This window comes from Microcebus murinus, chromosome 16 (assembly GCF_040939455.1).
Source record: "Microcebus murinus isolate Inina chromosome 16, M.murinus_Inina_mat1.0, whole genome shotgun sequence".
In the NCBI taxonomy this organism is placed as follows: Eukaryota; Metazoa; Chordata; class Mammalia; order Primates; family Cheirogaleidae; genus Microcebus; species Microcebus murinus.
The window spans coordinates 59,910,276-59,928,175 of NC_134119.1; the positions used below are offsets into that span (position 1 = coordinate 59,910,276).

The following is a 17,900-nucleotide window of genomic DNA, read 5'->3' on the forward strand; positions in this document are numbered from 1 at the left end:
AGCCTACATTTGGATTGGGTTTCAGGTGAGGGAAAGAAAACATTCATATACATTGTGAAATGTGGTTAGCAGTCTAATATGTCAAGCCAAGGATAGTTACCAGCATTAGAGTGGGGGCAATTTAAATCTAACAAAGCTTTCTTTGATTTCTAGATCCTTAAATGGGGATGCAGATGCTAGTGATTTTATGTGTGCCAGGTAAGAGCCCAGTGGATGTGAAAAGCTCACTTTTTCCTGTTCAACAAATGGTTTATGGTGAGGCCTTTGAAACATTTATGGTGACTCATTTTTTTTCTGTGAATAGTCCATTCTTATAGTTTGTTTTTTCTCCTGCACCTTTTTTTTTTTTTTGAGACAGAGTCTGGCTTTGTTGTCCAGGCTAGAGTGAGTGCCATGGCGTCAGCCTAGCTCACAGCAACCTCAAACTCCTGGGCTCAAGCGATCCTTCTGCCTCAGCCTCCCGAGTAGCTGGGACTACAGGCATGTGCCACCATGCCCGGCTAATTTTTTATATATATATCAGTTGGCCAATTAATTTCTTTCTATTTATAGTAGAGGCGGGGTCTTGCTCTTTCTCAGGCTGGTTTTGAACTCCTGACCTTGAGCAATCCACCCGCCTCGGCCTCCCAGAGAGCTAGGATTACAGGCGTGAGCCACCACGCCCGGCCTCTCCTGCACCTTTAAAACATGTTTTTTTTTTGTTTTTTTTTTATTTTGGCATATTATGGGGGTACAGATTTTAAGGTTTCAATAAATGCCCATTTCCCCCCTCCCCCCAAAAGTCTGAGTCTCCATCATGACCATCCCCCAGATGGTGCACATCTCACTCATTATGTATGTATATACCCACCCCCCTCCCCCTCCCCCCTGCCACCTGCCCAATACCCTATTACTGTAGTACCTATGTGTCCACTTAGGTGCTAGTCAGTTAATACCAGTTTTCTGGAGAATATATCTGGTGCTTGTTTTTCCATTCTTGGGATACTAAAACATGTTTTAATTAAGACATAATTACAGATTTATAGGAAGTTATAGAAATAATACCCCATAGTACTAGTTTGTGTACCCTCCATCTAGTTTCTCCTAATGGTAACATCTTACATAACAATAGTAAAATATCAAATTTGACATTGGTAAAATCCATAGGTATTATCAGATTTCACCAGTTTTATATGCCCTTGTAGAGGTGTGTCTGTATAATTCTATACAATTTTATCTCACATGTAGATAAAGAAAGCAGGACAGTTAGGACATAAGGGATGAAAAATTACCCTTTGGGTTCAATGTATACCATTCTGGTGATAGGTACACTAAAAGCTCACATTTCACCATAGTACCATATATACATGTAACAAAACTGTACTTGTATCCCCTAAATATATTGAAATAATAAAAAAAATACATATAAAAATAATGTGAGTTTACATAGACTATGAAGTTTAGTAGCAGAACCCAAGACAAGAGGATGTCTCAACACAGACTTTCCAGGAACTGTTCTGTATCCTGATCATGGTGGTGGCTACAGGAATCTATACCTGAAGTCAAATTGCATAGACTTATACATGATGTGCACGTACACACTAGTAAAAATGAGATAACTTGTGTAGCCTGGTTAACAGTATTGTACAATATAAATGTTCTACTTTTGAGGCTTGCAAGGCCTTTTATACTGTTCCACAATCACACTGTAATCAGATTACGGCTTTGTCATGTGAGAAAACCTATATTTTATCCAATCTAATCTACACATCATTCGATCTAAATACATGTAATCCTGCTTTGTCCCAATAACTAGATTCAGGAATCCTATACACTCACCAGCTTTTTTTTTTTTTTTTTTTTTGAGACGGAGTCTCTTTGTTGCCCAGGTTAGAGTGCCCTGGCATCAGCCTAGCTCACAGCAACCTCAAACTCCTGGGCTCAAGTGATCCTCCTACCTCAGCCTCCCTAGTAGCTGGGACTACAGGCATGCACCATCATGCCCAGCTAATTTTTTGTATGTATATTTTTAGTTGGTCAATTAATTTCTATTTTTAGTAGAGCCGGTCTCACTCAGGCTGGTTTCGAACTCCTGACCTTGAGCAATCCACTCGCCTCCCTTGGCCTCCCAGACTGCTAGGATTACAGACGTGAGCCACCGAGCCTGGCCACCAGACAGCCTTTTAATATCCACACGGGCTGCTGGAGCTGCCACAGCTATAGGTCTTGCTCCCAGGAAGCCACTGCCTTTGCCACAGGGGAGCAGCAGTTGTGAGCATTAGCGCTGTTGTTGTATGCGCAGCCTCTTCTGTGAGGGCCTGCCAGGGGGTCCCTCATCAGGATGACTCACCCGGCCTGACGTTTTTAATTTCACGGGGTCGCAGAGGAGACTCCCCGCAAGGCAAAATACTCAACAGCACCGCCTGCCTCCCGACCCTCGTGGCTCGAGTAGTGTTCTGACCGTGCTGTGTGGTTATTGCCAATGCGACGTCTATGTGGAGAGGTTCAAAATTCGTGGATATATTGTCCCCAAAGTTCTAGAGAAGAATCCTGATTAAAGTCAGAAGTTTGAGCACCTAGATGTCTACAGAAGCTACGGGAATGAACAAAGTCGTCCGTGTTTAGAGGGATGGAGGTTTGGTGGTTGTGAAGTCATTTCAGGTTTTTCTTGAGAGATGTGAATGCGTAGGAAACCCTTGGCTTCAAAGATAAAAGACTCAAAAATGTCTGAGCTGTAGAGAACACTTTCTGGGAAACAACAGCATGAGATACCTGAATGCTCCTTTTAATGCCAATCCAGGGAGATTTGTGCATCAATCTGAGCCTCCAGGAGGTCACAGGATTCTGCTGATGGTGGGCTCAAAGGACCTGCAGCCTGGGCTTCCCCAAGGCTTATCACCATGTCTTGAAGTCACTCAGCCTGGGGCAGGTCCAAGCAACAACCACAAATCCCCTCCAGGATGTATGTGGCAGGCGGCAGGTACCTACTGCTGTTGGACCTTGGGTTGGCAGCATGTGACTCCTGTGGCTCTTTGCTCCCTTGCAGTGGAAAGGTAAGGCAATAGAGGTGGTCTCAGGACATCCCTGGGACTGTTGGGAGTGGAATTTGAACTGCAGTCATCTGGGGTGACTCTCCTCTGTTTTTGTATTGAAAGGGATTTTTGTAATGACTACTGCCATTTTATTCCTCCTATGAAATAACTCAAAAACAGTTAAATAAAATAAAAAACATATCTAGTATTTTAACCATTCAATATTTTAACATTCAATATTTTAACCATATTCATGATTAACCATATTTTAATCATGTCATAAAGAAAAGAAAATTAAGATCATTCAATAACTCACTTTTAGTGTTTCCAAGGCAAGATAATGACAACTATCGTCTTCAAGAAATGTTCTCATATATAAAGAATAAGAAGACAGATTTCTAATCGGAGCCTTGGAGTAAACAGACATTTAAGGCTTAGTGGGGGAAAGTGACTTTTGAAAGAGGCATTTATGGCTTGGTGAGAAAGACTCTCATTTTGCACTTTGATGAGAGAGTGTGTTAGTTTCCAGGATTAAAATCCACAAGGTCTTCAGCAACCCAGCATCCCTTCCCAGATCCAATCAGTGTTGTAAGTGAATGGAACTCCTGAATCTAATCAGTGTCGCCGTGAAACCAGGAGTCCCAGCAGAGCATCACCCCCCTGGCTCACCCCCCAAGTGCCTTGCCTTGAACCACACCTGTCCGGACCTTGGCTTCTGCTCCGGGAAGGGCGCACCAGGGCGGAGACTTTAGTGGGTGAGCTCAGCTCGGCTGCTCCGCTGCAGGTCGGCGTGCACAGTCTGGCCACCGGCCACCGAAACCCCAGGAGAGCGCCAGGACCACGTTTTCCAGACCTCTTCGCTCTCACAGACAGCAGATCTCACTGGCCCCGGGAGGAGAAACCTGAGAACCTCGGTGCCTGGCCATCTTAACAATGGGCTCCCAGACTTGGTCGCGTGAGTGGCGCCGGCGTCGGAGTCACCCTGCATGTACAAAGCCAGCCCCTCCGCCTCTCTCCAAAACTACATTCCCCAGAGGCCTGTGCGGTCACTTCCGCCCGCCCCTGTAGCCCTCACCCTTGGCGTGGAGCGTTGGCCTAAGGAGCACTTCCGGTCGCTGGGGTTGGCCAGTTAGGCTGGCTGGTGGGTCCCGGAGCAGGCCTGCCTGCTGGGGTCTTTCCCGCACCCCTGCACCTGGTTACCCGCCCCTCGGCCTCGGCGTCTGCACCGTGCCCCCGCGTTCCGTGAGTGCCCTACAGTCAGTCAGCACGTCCCTCTGCCCGTCCGGTTTTGGTCCCGGCGACACAGGCTGGGAGAGGCAGCGCTGTCCCTGAACTCGGGCGCTCCCCTGTGGGCGCCTCCAGGCCATTTTCCTTTTCATTCGAGCCCACAGGGTTAGAGACAAACCCTCACTTCGTTGCTGAGGGACAAGGGCTTCACTCCCTGGCCAGAGCTTGGGGCTGAGCTTGAGGATGCTGGGTCATCCTGGGTCCCTTTTCCCGGACTGTGGACGGGAATTGGGCTGCGCTGGTGATTTCTGTGCTGTCCCCAAATCCCCTGTGTGGGGCTCTGGAGCAGACTCCAGTGCTTCACCTTGTGGGGAGGAAGTTTCCACCTAGGCACTCTCTCATTTCTCTTCACATCCCCAGATCTATCTTCTGAGGCTTTGCCCTTCTCCAAGGAGAGCACTCAGGAGACCAGGAAAATGGCCACGGGGCTCCTGAGAGCCAAAAAAGAGGTGAGAATTACCTGTAATTCCATCTTGGCTGTCAACAGGATGGATCCCCGGTACCTTTTCTTGCCCTGGAGGCTGCCTTGTTGGTATTGGGCAAAGTTCATTCCTGGCTCCATCTTATATGGACTCTTCCATCAGCATTCCTTTATGCTGTGTCCATACCTCAGTCATTCACAAAGTAGTTAATTGTGAACAACACATATGGAAGAGTTTAAATAAAAGTACAGGGACATCCATGTTTAACTGTCTAGTGATATGAGTGAAGGGCAAGGACAGCAGAGATTTGAATTTGAAATGGTTAAGGAGGACTCCCAGAAGTAGAGCTGTCTCAGCTGCCCCTGAAGGGTTTGAGAATGTTGGAGGGTTGGGGGAAGACACACTAGTGGGAGAAGGGCAGGAAGCATGTTTAGTCTGAGAGGCTGGGCCACTAGGCACACTGCCCTTGCCATAGTGTCAGAGAATTATGGTGACTGACTTAAGGTTGATTTTTAAATATGTACAGGTGAAGATGGAGAGTAGCTATCCACACATAGAACAGGGAGGAGTTGGATATGGTCTGACCCAAATTTTACATTTGCAAGCATTTTCAGCATTTAATAATCGGGGGATTTCACCATAAGTTCTGGATTGTCTGCTTCTCTGAAAATACATCTGTCCTAAGTTTGCACTGTTGTTTGGTGTCAGGCAATCTGAACTGAACAATGTCTTTCTTCATCATTTGGACAGGACCCACAGGGTCTATATACTGCCCTTTCTACGATCTCCTTCATACTGAGGTCGAAACCAATTGACAAGCTAACCAGTTGTGTTAAATTTGTTGAAGTAATGTAGGTTGGTTTCTGAAGTAGTTGCTTCATTGGAGATTTTCAAGGGGTGTGTGTGTGTGTATGTTCTAAGAAGTAGTTATAAAGTCAAATCAGCATAAGGACTAGGCAGGTACTGGAATAGTCATTTTCTCTCTAGCATTTAATTATGAACAGTTTTAAACATAAAAGAAAAAAAATAGATTTGTCCATTGAATACTCATATATCTACCACCTCAATTTGACAGTGAATACCTCCTTCTCATTGAACATGTTCTGATCTCTCTATCCTACAGTGATCTCTCCCTTTTGAAATTCCTCTGACCCAGTGTTTCACAATTATAATTATACTTTTATGAGCCTTTAAACGTACAAAAGTCCCAACCCCAGAGATTCTGACCTTTTTGATTTGTGGTGGGACCCAGGAATCTATAAAATACCCAGGTAGCTCTAAAGTACAGCCAGAGATCAGAGGTGAGAACCACAGCCCTCACTCTTCCATACTCTTTATTTGTGATTAAGTACATTGGAACTGGTTGGATTTGGGGACAGCTGTTAATATAAGGGTATGGCAGTATGGGTAGAGCCTTAAGGCCATTCCACAGCCCAACCAGTGTAGAACGTTTGAGCTGGTAGGGGACAGGAAATTTAGGGAAGTGTCCCCAAGAGGGGAAGACCCCTGGGGAGGGTATAGCATGGGATTAGTTTGAGAGACAAGTGTCGTACCCTCAAGGAGTGATGGATGGCATTCTGAGAAGGGGATGTGAAATCAAATCACCAAAGAGACAAGGAGTGTATAATATAATGAATGAAGCTGACAAGGCAATCTGTCAATAGCAGATCTTGATTAAAGGACCCCCAGTGTAAGTCACCTTCAGCCAAATGTAGTCCTGCAGTAATGCAAAGTCCAGGATGGTCAGATTTATGTATTTTTCAGCAGGACCCCTAAATTGAGATTTTCATATGAACTCTTCCAATATTTAATTGATATAAACAAAAGTTTTAAAGTAGTGTGCGGGGCTGGGCATGGTGGCTTATGCCTGTAATCCTAGCACTCTGGGAGGCTGAGGGGGGGCGGATCGCTCAAGGTCAGGAGTTCGAAACCAGCCTGAGCAAGACCCCATCTCTACTATAAATGGAAAGAAATTAATTGGCCAACTAATATATATAGAATAAATTAGCTGGTCATGGTGGTGCATGCTTGTTCCCAGCTACTTGGAAGGCTGAGGCAGGAGGATCGCTTGAACCCAGGAGTTTGAGGTTACTGTGAGCTAGACTGATGCCACGGCATTATAGCCCAGGCAACAGAATGAGACTCTGTCTCAAAAAAAAAAAAAAAAAAGTAGTGTGTGGATCAGACTAAACCAAGTTACAGACTGCAGATTGTGTCCTGTTTTAAAAGACACAGTAAGTGTTGGCTGGGAAGAATCCAACAACTAGATTTTGAGGCTCATTTGGGCCTGGGAACTTCAACAAACTTCCATACCAAGGAACAGTATATATTCCCACCCTCCAAAGTACAGCTTTGTAGGTAGCAGAGGTTCATTTGAAACTTGGTTGGTGGAATAATAATAAATCATTTTCAGTCATTTAAAAATATTTGCTAAGATTCTGTCTAGATTCTGTTCCAGACACCAGAACAATAGCAGTGAACCATGCACATGGAACTTATAGTCTAGTGGGAGTCAGAAAGTAAAAGTGAATAACACATGTTATATCTTAGAGCTAAGGGAATAAAGCAGGAGAGGGGACTAAGACTCACCGGAGTGAGGGGAAGGCATTTTATACAGAATGGCTAGGGAACTCCCCTGAGCACTTACGGTATGCAGCAACCATCATTTGCCCGAGTTCTTTGTAATCATCAACTCATCTAATCCTCACCACAACCCCGTGAGGTAAGCACTGTTATTCTCAGTTCACAGAAGGAGAAACTGCAGTGCTATTGGTTAAATTATTAATAATTTGCCAGAGGTTACACTCGCAGGAGACGGAGATGGGTTAAAGGTCACAGACAATGATTTCAGCCCACTCTCTTTACCACCACCCACTTTGCCTTATTAGTCCTGAGCAGGTGAGTGGTAGTGTGAGGGAGAGGAAGGAGTGAGTCCTGTTGTATGAAGTGTATGTATTGGTGGGTTATTTACCACCCCTACCCCGAGGCTCTGCTGCTTCAATTAGAACATAAATGCTTAGACTCAGCAGTCTCAAACATTTTCAAACTCACCAAGATGATTATTTGTTTTTGTTTGTTTGTGTGTGTGTGTGTATGATCCTCTTCTCCCTGCCTAGTTTTAAGGCTCCCTGCATGTAGGAACTTTTATTTTGTTTTGGTTTTATCCTTCGAAGCAGCTAGCCTGGGATTTTGACAGTCATAGGTGCACAAATGATGCTGGCCGGATAGAGATATAAGAATAATGGTCTTTGACCCCTGGGCCCCAAAGTCACAATCCAAAGTAGGGTGTAGAAATATTTCCTACCTCCCTCAGGGAAGCCTTTTGACCTGTCACCGTAAGCTGTGAGAAAGGCAGACTCCTGGATGAGCAGGGGTGTGTTTTGTGTTCAAGGTGTTCGTGGCGTTCAGGGATGTGGCTGTGGACTTCACCCAGGAGGAGTGGAGGTTGTTGAGCCCTGCTCAGAGGACGCTGCACAGGGAAGTGATGCTGGAGACCTATAACCACCTGGTCTCACTGGGTAAGAATGGCTTTCCCTTAGCACTTAAAATTTGCCCCACAAGGCATTTTCCACTCATGGTGAAGAAAGGCTACCTATGGAGCACTTTTGCCTTAAAGTTAGGCTTAAAAAACAATAGTTTGCTTTTTTCCTCTGGGTAAATCTGGATTTAGTAGATTTGAAGGCAGATAGATTGGTTTATTCATGTTACGCATGGCACTGCATTTCCAGGCCTCTTTCCCAAGGCTGGGCCTCTCTTTTTCCTTTATCTTGCTCCAAACCCAGGAGATTTTTCATCTACCAAGTGTTAATATGCTGTCCTTCTTATTGGAATCACTTTTCCTTATCAACTCTTCTCCTTCAGAGAGATAGGAGTTCGTAGGCCTTTTGTAACTTCTAGATTTATCCACTCATTTTAGCTCTGAGTTCTGAATGGCCTCTTGAGCCCTTAACCAAGAATCTCCTTGTTTTCCTCCCTATGAACAGAAATTCTGTTTTCCAAACCAAAACTTATTACTCAGCTGGAGCGAGGAGAAGAGCCCTGGAGGGAGGAGAGAAAATGTCTGCTGGACATCCGTCCGGGTGAGTATGAGCACGGCGTGGACTGGGTAGTGTACAGCTTGGCAGGTAGGGAAGGAGAAGGGATCTCTCAGGTACTGTAAGGAAGCTCCTCTCCAGGCTTCTTAGGCCACTGGTAAGGCTGCCTGGCATGGCCTTCCTTTTGGGATATAATCTTCAGTTGAGGGAGGGACTTCCCTGGTTTCCTTGTCTCTTTCTTCCACCAGGAAGCTTCCCTTTCTCCCTTGTCGTGCCTTCTCCATAATGCTTAGTGTTTTCTCATTCACGGCTTGCTCTTTCTCCTCCTGATCTTAAAAACTGCACCCACCTCATGACCATGAAATCTACAACCCTTCTGGATACTTTCCAGTTTCTCTTATGTTAAGATTAACTGATTATCTCCACCTCTCAATTCCCATAATTTAAAAAAATATTATATAATACTTAAGATTATAGCAAGCTAATAATAATAATAATAAAATACATACTAATGTGTTAACACCCTGGCTTGAGAAGTAAAACACCACAGTTGAAGCCCCCATTTCTCCTTCCCAGATTGTGTCCTATACCTCCCCATGCCCTTTGAGCAGAGGCTGAAAGGGAACTGTTTTTATTTTTATTTTTTATTTATTTTTTTTGAGACAGGGTCTCACTTTGTTGCCCAGGCTAGAGTGAGTGCCGTGGTGTCAGCCTAGCTCACAGCAACCTCCAACTCCTGGGCTCAAGCGATCCTCCTGCCTCAGCCTCCCAAGTAGCTGGGACTACAGGCATGCACCACCATGCCCGGCTAATTTTTGTATATATATTTTTAGTTGGTCAATTAATTTCTTTCTATTTTTAGTAGATACGGGGTCTCGCTCAGGCTGGTTTCGAACTCCCAACCTCGAGCAATCCACCCGCCTCGACCTCCCAGAGTGCTAGGATTACAGGCGTGAGCCACCTTGCCCGACCGGGAACTGTTTTTAAATATTAGGGATTTATAATTCCCATGTGTGATTTTCTTCTTTACTTCATATATATGGATCCCTCAATCATCTATATTGTTGTTTGGCATATTTTTAAGCTTTAAACATTATATATCAATCATATTATGTATATTATTCGGTAGTTTGCTTTCTTCACTGACTAATTTTATAAGATTCAACCATGTTGATATATGTAGCTCTGCTTCATTTTCATTGCTATATAATATGCTATATAATATTGTATTACATGCATAATTATAATACAGTTCATTTATCCATTCCATTTTTGTTGGGCATTTATGTTTTTACCATTTTTTTATCAATTAAAGAATTCTGCTATGAACATTCTATGAGAATGTGTCCTTAGACACATAAGTACTTATTTGTCTAGGATATATACCTAAGAGTGGAATACTTGAGTGAAAGAATATGCACTTGTTCAATGTGACTAGGTAATGCCAAATTGTTCTCCAAAGTTATATTAGTTTGCTAGGGCTGTCATAACGAAGTACACATACTAAGTGGTTTAAAGAACAGAAATTTATTTTCTCACAGTTTTGGAGGTAGAAGTAGAGATTGGGGTGTTGGTAGGGTTGGTTCCTTTTGAGGGCTATGAGGAAGGATCTGTTCCATGCCTTTTTTCTAGCTTCTGATGGTTTGCTGGCAATCTTTGGTGCTCCTTGGTATGTAGGAGCATCACCCTGATCTCTGTCTTCATCTCCCTGTGTGTGTGTGTGTCTGTATGTCGGATTTTCCCTTGTTTACAAGGACACTAGTCATATTGGATTAGAGTCCACTCTAATGACCTCATATTAACTAATTACATTTGCAACAACTCTGTTTCCAAATACCTTCTGAGGTACTGAGAGTTTTGACTCTAACATATCTCTTTTGGGGAAACAAAATTCAGTGCATAGCAGTTGCTTACACTCACATAGCAGTGTATGAGAATTCTACTTGCTCTGCATCCTTGCTAATACTTGGTTTGATCAGACCTTACTTTTTGACCATCTTTTGGATGTGAAATGGCCTCTCACATTTGAATTCGATTAATATTGAGTTTGAGCATCTTTTCACATGTTCATACATTAATTGGCCTTAGTATTTCCTCTTCTGTGAATTGCCTATTCAAATATTTTGCCTACTTTTCTTTTTCTTGTTTTGAATTTTTTTTTTATAATTCCTGGAAATGAAATATTTGTCAGTTAGATGTGTGGTATATGTATAGATTAATTTCTGAATCTCTGTTGTGTTTCACTGGTATATTTGCTTATCGTTGCACCCATATCACACTGTTTTAATTTACTATTAGCTTTATAATAAATCTTGATGTCTGTTAGGTTAAGTTCTCCCATCTTATTTTTCACAGTGTTTGTTAGTTTTAGCCCTTTGATGTTCCATAAACATTTTACAATGACCTGGTCAGATTTCGCAAAATATTTTGTCAAGATTTGACAGAATCTTGAATATCTTTAGCTAGCAGGTCACACAAAAACAGATTGCAGGCCGGGCGCGGTGGCTCACGCTTGTAATCCTAGCACTCTGGGAGGCCGAGGCGGGCGGATTGCTCAAGGTCAGGAGTTCAAAACCAGCCTGAGCGAGACCCCGTCTCTACTATAAAAATAGAAAGAAATCAATTGGCCAACTAATATATATATATAAAAAAATCAGCCGGGCATGGTGGCTCGTGCCTGTAGTCCCAGCAACTCGGGAGGCTGAGGCAGCAGGATTGCTTGAGCCCAGGAGTTTGAGGTTGCTGTGAGCTAGGCTGACGCCACGGCACTCACACTAGCCTAGGCAAGAAAGCGAGACTCTGTCTCAAAAAAAAAAAAAAAAAAACCAGATTGCAGGCTGAATTTGGCCTGTCAGGTGGGTTTGCCAACTCCTGAAATAGAAAATGTAATGTGTAAAGTGAAATGAATAATAGGTATTGGAAAGGATGTCTGGGTGGGAGATAGCTTGTGATGTAAATATATTATGAATGACCAATGAGCAAACCAGAATGGCCTATGCAGCCCTACCTATGACTCTTCTGAAAATGTTCTTTCTTCAGCAGGATCAAAGCCAGAAACTCAACTTTGTCCCTCCTCCCCTCTGATATTCTCCAGTCAGCAAGCCCTCAGCCAACATGTGTGGCTGAGTCATCTCCCTCAACTGTTCTCAAGCTTATGTGCAGGAAATCCTCTCTGTCCAGGAAAAAACTATCCAGAAGATGAGAAACAACAGCAAGATCAATTTCTTGATCAATCATGCTTGAGTGACAAAGCAGAAATTCAAGAAAGAGAAGTCGACTCCAAACCCCTATTTGGGAAAGTAAGCGAAAGTGGCACTTCAAAGGCATCCTCCAGCCCACCTGAAGAACAGCTGGTAAGGTCCAAGGAAGACAACACAGTGGTGGATATAGGGCCTAAGCCAGAACAGAAGGCAGACCTTGAGAAAACAGATAAAATATTGCATGATTTAGAAGTCTCAGGATTTGGAGCAATCAAATATGAAGAGTTTGGGTGTGGCTTTATCAAGGACCCAAACCTACTTGGCTTCCAGAAGACACACACAGGGGAGACAACTTACATGTACACTGAGTGGGGACAGAGCTTCAGCAGTATGTCAGTGCTCATCAAAAACCCAAGGACACACTCTGGGGAAAAGCCTTATGTGTGCGGGGAATGTGGGCGAGGCTTTACCTGGAAGTCAAACCTCATCACACACCAGAGGACACACTCAGGGGAGAAGCCTTATGTGTGCAAGGATTGTGGACGAGGCTTTACTTGGAAGTCAAACCTCTTCACACATCAGCGGACACACTCGGGGGTCAAGCCTTACATGTGCAAGGAATGTGGGCAGAGCTTTAGCCTGAAGTCAAACCTCATCACGCACCAGAGGGCACACACTGGGGAGAAGCCTTACGTTTGCAGGGAATGTGGGCGTGGCTTCCGCCAGCATTCACACCTCATCAGACACAAGAGGACCCATTCAGGAGAGAAGCCCTATGTTTGCAGGGAGTGTGAGCAAGCCTTTAGCCAGAAGTCACACCTCATCAGACACTTAAGGACACACACAGGAGAGAAGCCTTATGTATGCACAGAATGTGGGCGTCACTTTAGCTGGAAATCAAACCTCAAGACACACCAGAGGACACACTCAGGAGTTAAACCTTACGTGTGCCTGGAGTGTGGGCAATGCTTTAGCCTGAAGTCGAACCTCAACAAACACCAGAGGTCACACACGGGGGAGAAGCCATTCGTATGCACAGAATGTGGGCGAGGCTTTACCCGGAAATCTACCCTCATCACACACCAGAGGACACACTCAGGGGAGAAACCCTTTGTGTGCAGGGAGTGTGGGCGAGGCTTTAATGATAAATCGACCCTCATCTCACACCAGAGGACACATTCAGGGGAAAAGCCTTTCGTGTGCAGGGAGTGTGGTAGAAGGTTTAGGCAGAAGCCAAACCTGTTTAGGCACAAGAGGGCACACTCAGGTTCCTGTGTGTGCAGGGAGTGTGGGCAAAGCTTTTGTGATAAGTTAACTTTCATTAAACACCAGAGGGCACACTTAGGGGGGAAGCCTCATGTGTGCAGGGAGTGTGGGCAAGGCTTTAGCCGGCAGTCACACCTCATTAGACACCAGAGGACACATTCAGGAGAGAAGCCTTACATTTGCAGAAAGTGTGGGCGGTGCTTTAGTCGGAAGTCAAACCTCATCAGACATCAGAGGACACACTCAGGATAGAGACTTTGTGTGTACAAGGAGGATAGTAAAGCCTTGAGCCAGGAGTCACACTTCCATAGACACCAGAGGACACACACACGAGGCTGTGGCTTTAAGTCAGCCATTGCTAGATACCAAAGTGGAGATATCTTATGTGTGATGGTGTGCATGAGCCTCCATTGGTAAGTGTCATACCTTCAGTCCACCTGAAAGAGAATTCCTGGCCAGGAGCTCTGCCTTTCCCTAGTGGGCATGATGGGTTGTCGAAGGTCTGTCAGGTAATTCGATGGAGGGAGATCATATAAGTAGGTTAAAATTAAGGAATGAAGACTATTCCAGTGTCATTTTCCAAGTATACTTGAACACTCCTTTCACAGTACCCTGGATGTTACAGAAACAACAATACTAGAGCATGTCTCTTTGACCTTCTAACTTGGCAGAACAAGAGACATGGCAGACACCATAGCTGATTTTATCTTGCTTTCCCAGACCATGACCCTGCAGAGTCAGCCTCACGGAGAGTTTGGGGAAGGGTGAATTCACGGGGACAGGCTGACAGGCTAGAAAGACAGCAAATATCCTAGCTCTAGGGTTTGGGAAGAGGTATCCATTTTTTAAAATACTCTACATTTGCTTGCTTCCTGGAGCTTTCTCTGGTTTCCAGGTTGAGTCCATACTGAAGATATTTTTATTGATTCATGCATTTTAGATTAGAAGTGTACTATGTGCTTTTAGGAAGAAAACATACAATATGCAGAAATAGCAAATGAAATGACTTTCTTTTCTCCTTTGAATTACCATACAACATCCCACAGGTAATTCTTGAGTTTAAATCTTTCCAACCATTATAAAACACATCATTTTTTTCTGATTGGGAATACTCTCTTTTTGAAAATGGCAATGTCCCACAAGTTAACTTAAAATTCTGGATCAGGTCCCAATTTTTTTCATGGAACTTGACTAAGTGATTTGGAATTTTATATGGAAAATGAAGTTTCAAGGTAGAAACTATAATGACATATGTGTTTGTCCAAATATTGGTATTTAGAATAGATCTTTAGAACAATCTAAAACAAAAAGAAATACCTATCTATGAGCATTCAGAATGTGAAAAAACAGGATTTCAAATTGGAGTGAAAATGGCAATTAGGAGATTCAGTGTTTGGGTCACTGGCTATCAATTTAGGGGAAAAAATAAATGTAGGTCTTAAAGTCTCAATATATAAAGGAGTTAGAGTTAGGGAATCACTATCTAAAATGCTATGAGATGTAATAGTATTAATTTATATTTGTTCAATATCTAAGTATGTCTGAGCAGAGTAAGAACATCTAGTAAAAATATATATATGAAGTATTATCTTAGGTGAAACAGCCAGCATGGCCTGCCCACCCTATCCCTCCCCCATGGCAGTTCATGGGCTGGCTTTTTACTCCTCAATAGAAAAATACTTTAGAGTTTTAATTCTTTTGAGTCTTAAAATTTATTCTTTTGTAATATAAAGATTTCAAAATTAAACATATATTGTTTACTGTGTTTTAACTTTTAGAAAGAATATCAGGGTTTTCAATTTAACTCATGAAAAAACCTAAAAGATTTTGCCTTAAAGTGTTAAAAACTCTTAAGAAAAAGTAGAGTAGATAATGCTACATGAAAACTCAAGTATATTTAAAAAGATACAAACCCTAAGAGACAATTTCTATGGAGCAGAAACCAGAGAGAAGTGGAAATATTCTGAGAAAGGGTAACAAGGGAGTCCCATCTTTTGGCCCAGCCCTGCTGATTCTTAAACCCACATCAGGCCCTGTACTCAGAATAGCTCAGAACTGACAGAATTGGGGCAGGTAACCCGAGTTGTTCACCTGGGCTTAGCCTGGCACCTAAATCCTTATGCAAACTTGAAAACTGATTAGGAGCCAAGTACCACATAGTATAAGTATAAAGTGGATTCTTCTCATCTGGTGTTTTTATTTTTTTCCAATCTATGTCCGGAGAGCCATTCACTAGTGCCTCATCTTTCATATTCAGAAGTGACAGCTCTAGAAGTTTCAAACAAACAGAAAAAGTGTCCCAGAGCAACCACTGTCCATCCTACCACTCCCATGGTAAGTAGTAGACTATACTACATGGAGAAAATTTTGAAGAAAACATGGGAAACAGTATGAAACTATATCACCTCAAATCCACAGGTCAGTTATGGTCACCATTAAAACATCCCATTTAAAAAGAAGTGGTAGTAAGTTTTAAAATAACTATTACATTTAATTCTATTTTAATTTATTATTATGTTAAAAATGGTTATCTAAGTATGGTCAGGAGATGTTTGGGGACCCTGGGACCCTTTCAGGGACTCTGCATAGTTAAACACATTTTATAATAATACTAAGGTACTACGTTTTTCCATTGTGCTGAAATTTGCACTGATGGTACAAAAACAACAGTGGATAAAGCTGCTGGGGCCTTAGCAGAAATAAAGGCAGTGTCACCAATTTCTGCTAGTAGTTATTATATTCTTCACCATCAGAGACTTGCGGTTAAAAAAAAAAGAAAAGAAAAAAAGAATGTTCTTCATAAAGCAGTAAAACTTTTACTAAATCTCAGCCCTTGATTATAAAAATTTTTAATTATACTTTTTATTTTTATTATTATTTTTTGAGACAGAGTCTCACTTTGTTGCCCAGGCTAGAGTGAGTGTCGTGGCATCAGGTCAGCCTAGCTCACAGCAACCTCAAACTCCTGGGCTTAAGCAATCCTGCTGCCTCAGCCTCCCCAGTAGCTGGGACTACAGGCATGTGCCACCATGCTCGGCTAATTTTTTCTATATATATATATTAGTTGGCCAATTAATTTCTTTCTATTTATAGTAGAGATGGGCTCTCGCTCTTTCTCAGGCTGGTTTTGAACTCTTGACCTCGAGCGATCCACCCGCCTCGGCCTCCCAGAGTGCTAGGATTACAGGCATGAGCCACCTCGAGCGCCCAGCCCATGCTTTTTATTTTGAGGTAGTTGTAGTTTCAGCTGCAAGTGTAAGAATATTAGAGAGAGATCCCATGTACTGTTTGCCCAGTATACCCCAATGGTAACATCTTGCAAAAAACTATACTATAATATCATAACCAATATACTGAATTTGATATATGTACATCTTTTAAATATTTTGTGTGATGAAATGGGAAATGCATATAAAGCTCTTCTGCATGTTGAAGAATGATAGATTATTTTAAGGAAATGCATTTCTGTGGTTGGTTGAGTGGTGAGTGAAACTTTTTTATGGACACCAATTTTTATTTAAAAGATACCATTTTTATTTGAAAGATAATCAACTGTGGTGATTCACATTTGGATATTTAGTAGATGTTTTGTCAAGCATAAAGTAACTTTTTAAAATTGACAGTAAAAAACTGAGTGATTTTTGCTAATTCGAATTTTAAGCAAAAAGTTAAAATTTTGAAAAATGAGTATATGCTAGTGTGAACTTGACAACTTCCAAATAATTTTTCCTTTGTGATGAGACTGGTGATGATAGTAGTGAATATGATTTTGTAATACCATGTAGTAAAATATATCAACTTTGGAAGATCTGCCTAACTCATTGAACCAGTATTTTCCAAATGACTATTCATGCATGATGCTGCAAAATCATGCATGGGTAAAAGATCCACTGTAAGTTTAAGACAAAAGGATTTTTATTTAGGAAATGAATGTCCACTTCCACATTGCATGTAACCTTTAAGAAATTACTACTTGTTGACTTTTTATGTACTAACAAGAATAATATTGACAAGTATCTGAAAATACCATTAAAATTCTCCTCTGTCTTCTAACTACATATCTGTATGAAGCCAGATTTTCTGTATTTATCTTGACAAATTGAACGCAGGTGCACATATAAAATACCAGCTACCTTCTATTAAACTAGACATTAAAGAGATTTGCTAACATATAAAGTAATGCCATTTTTCTCACTGATTTATTTTTTGGTGGAAAATATTCAAACCCAACTGAAAGTGAAACACCTTCCCTTAAGTGTTGTTTTTAGATTTTTACAGTCTATATCCTAGAGTGAAAAATACTTCACATATACACATGCGTACTAGAAAAAGTGTTCAATGTCATAATACCTAACACAATATTAACATCTGTTCTCATTCTAAGTTAAACTAGGTACAGAAGAAAATTACCAAATAAATAAATCAGCCAACCATGGCACTGAACATCTATTTCATAGAATCCAAATACATGGGCATGGTATTTTCTTCATGGTATTTTCTTCATGATAAACTTTAGTGTCCTCATCTCATTCTGACATTTCCTAGTTGTGTGATTATTTCACACTGCTAACCTGCCAGTGCTTCTATTTTATCATCTATAAATGTTAGTTACTGTTTCCTACTTGTAATATTTTCTTAACTTCTATATTCTAGTACAAGAAAAGACCTTAAAATGGAACC

General features: G+C 42.1%; 1 protein-coding gene across 3 annotated transcripts; it reads left to right on the forward strand.

Annotated features, from left to right (window-relative positions):
• The first annotated feature begins 4,096 nt into the window (after positions 1-4,096).
• On the forward strand, positions 4,097-13,751 carry ZNF875 (zinc finger protein 875). 3 transcript variants are annotated; one of them, XM_012774841.3, is made up of 5 exons: positions 4,097-4,253; positions 4,659-4,747; positions 8,112-8,238; positions 8,704-8,799; positions 11,794-13,751. In XM_012774841.3, exons 2-5 carry the CDS (start codon positions 4,715-4,717, stop codon positions 13,470-13,472), a joined length of 1,935 nt encoding a protein of 644 aa, XP_012630295.2. In that variant the 5' UTR covers positions 4,097-4,253; positions 4,659-4,714; the 3' UTR covers positions 13,473-13,751. The 3 variants fall into 3 exon arrangements, with proteins under 3 accessions (XP_012630295.2, XP_012630296.2, XP_075849161.1); XM_012774842.3 differs by having other exon boundaries at positions 11,797-13,648; XM_075993046.1 differs by lacking the exon at positions 4,097-4,253 and having other exon boundaries at positions 4,656-4,747; positions 11,797-13,648.
• The last annotated feature ends 4,149 nt before the right edge of the window (positions 13,752-17,900 follow it).

Bases quoted from the DNA above. Each gene is read 5' to 3' on its own strand.
- ZNF875 (XM_012774841.3), top strand. From the start codon at position 4,715: ATGGCCACGGGGCTCCTGAGAGCCAAAAAAGAG. The intron at 4,748-8,111 runs GTGAGAATTACC...TTTGTGTTCAAG, and splicing joins TCCTGAGAGCCAAAAAAGAG to GTGTTCGTGGCGTTCAGGGA. The intron at 8,800-11,793 runs GTGAGTATGAGC...TTCTTTCTTCAG, and splicing joins TCTGCTGGACATCCGTCCGG to CAGGATCAAAGCCAGAAACT.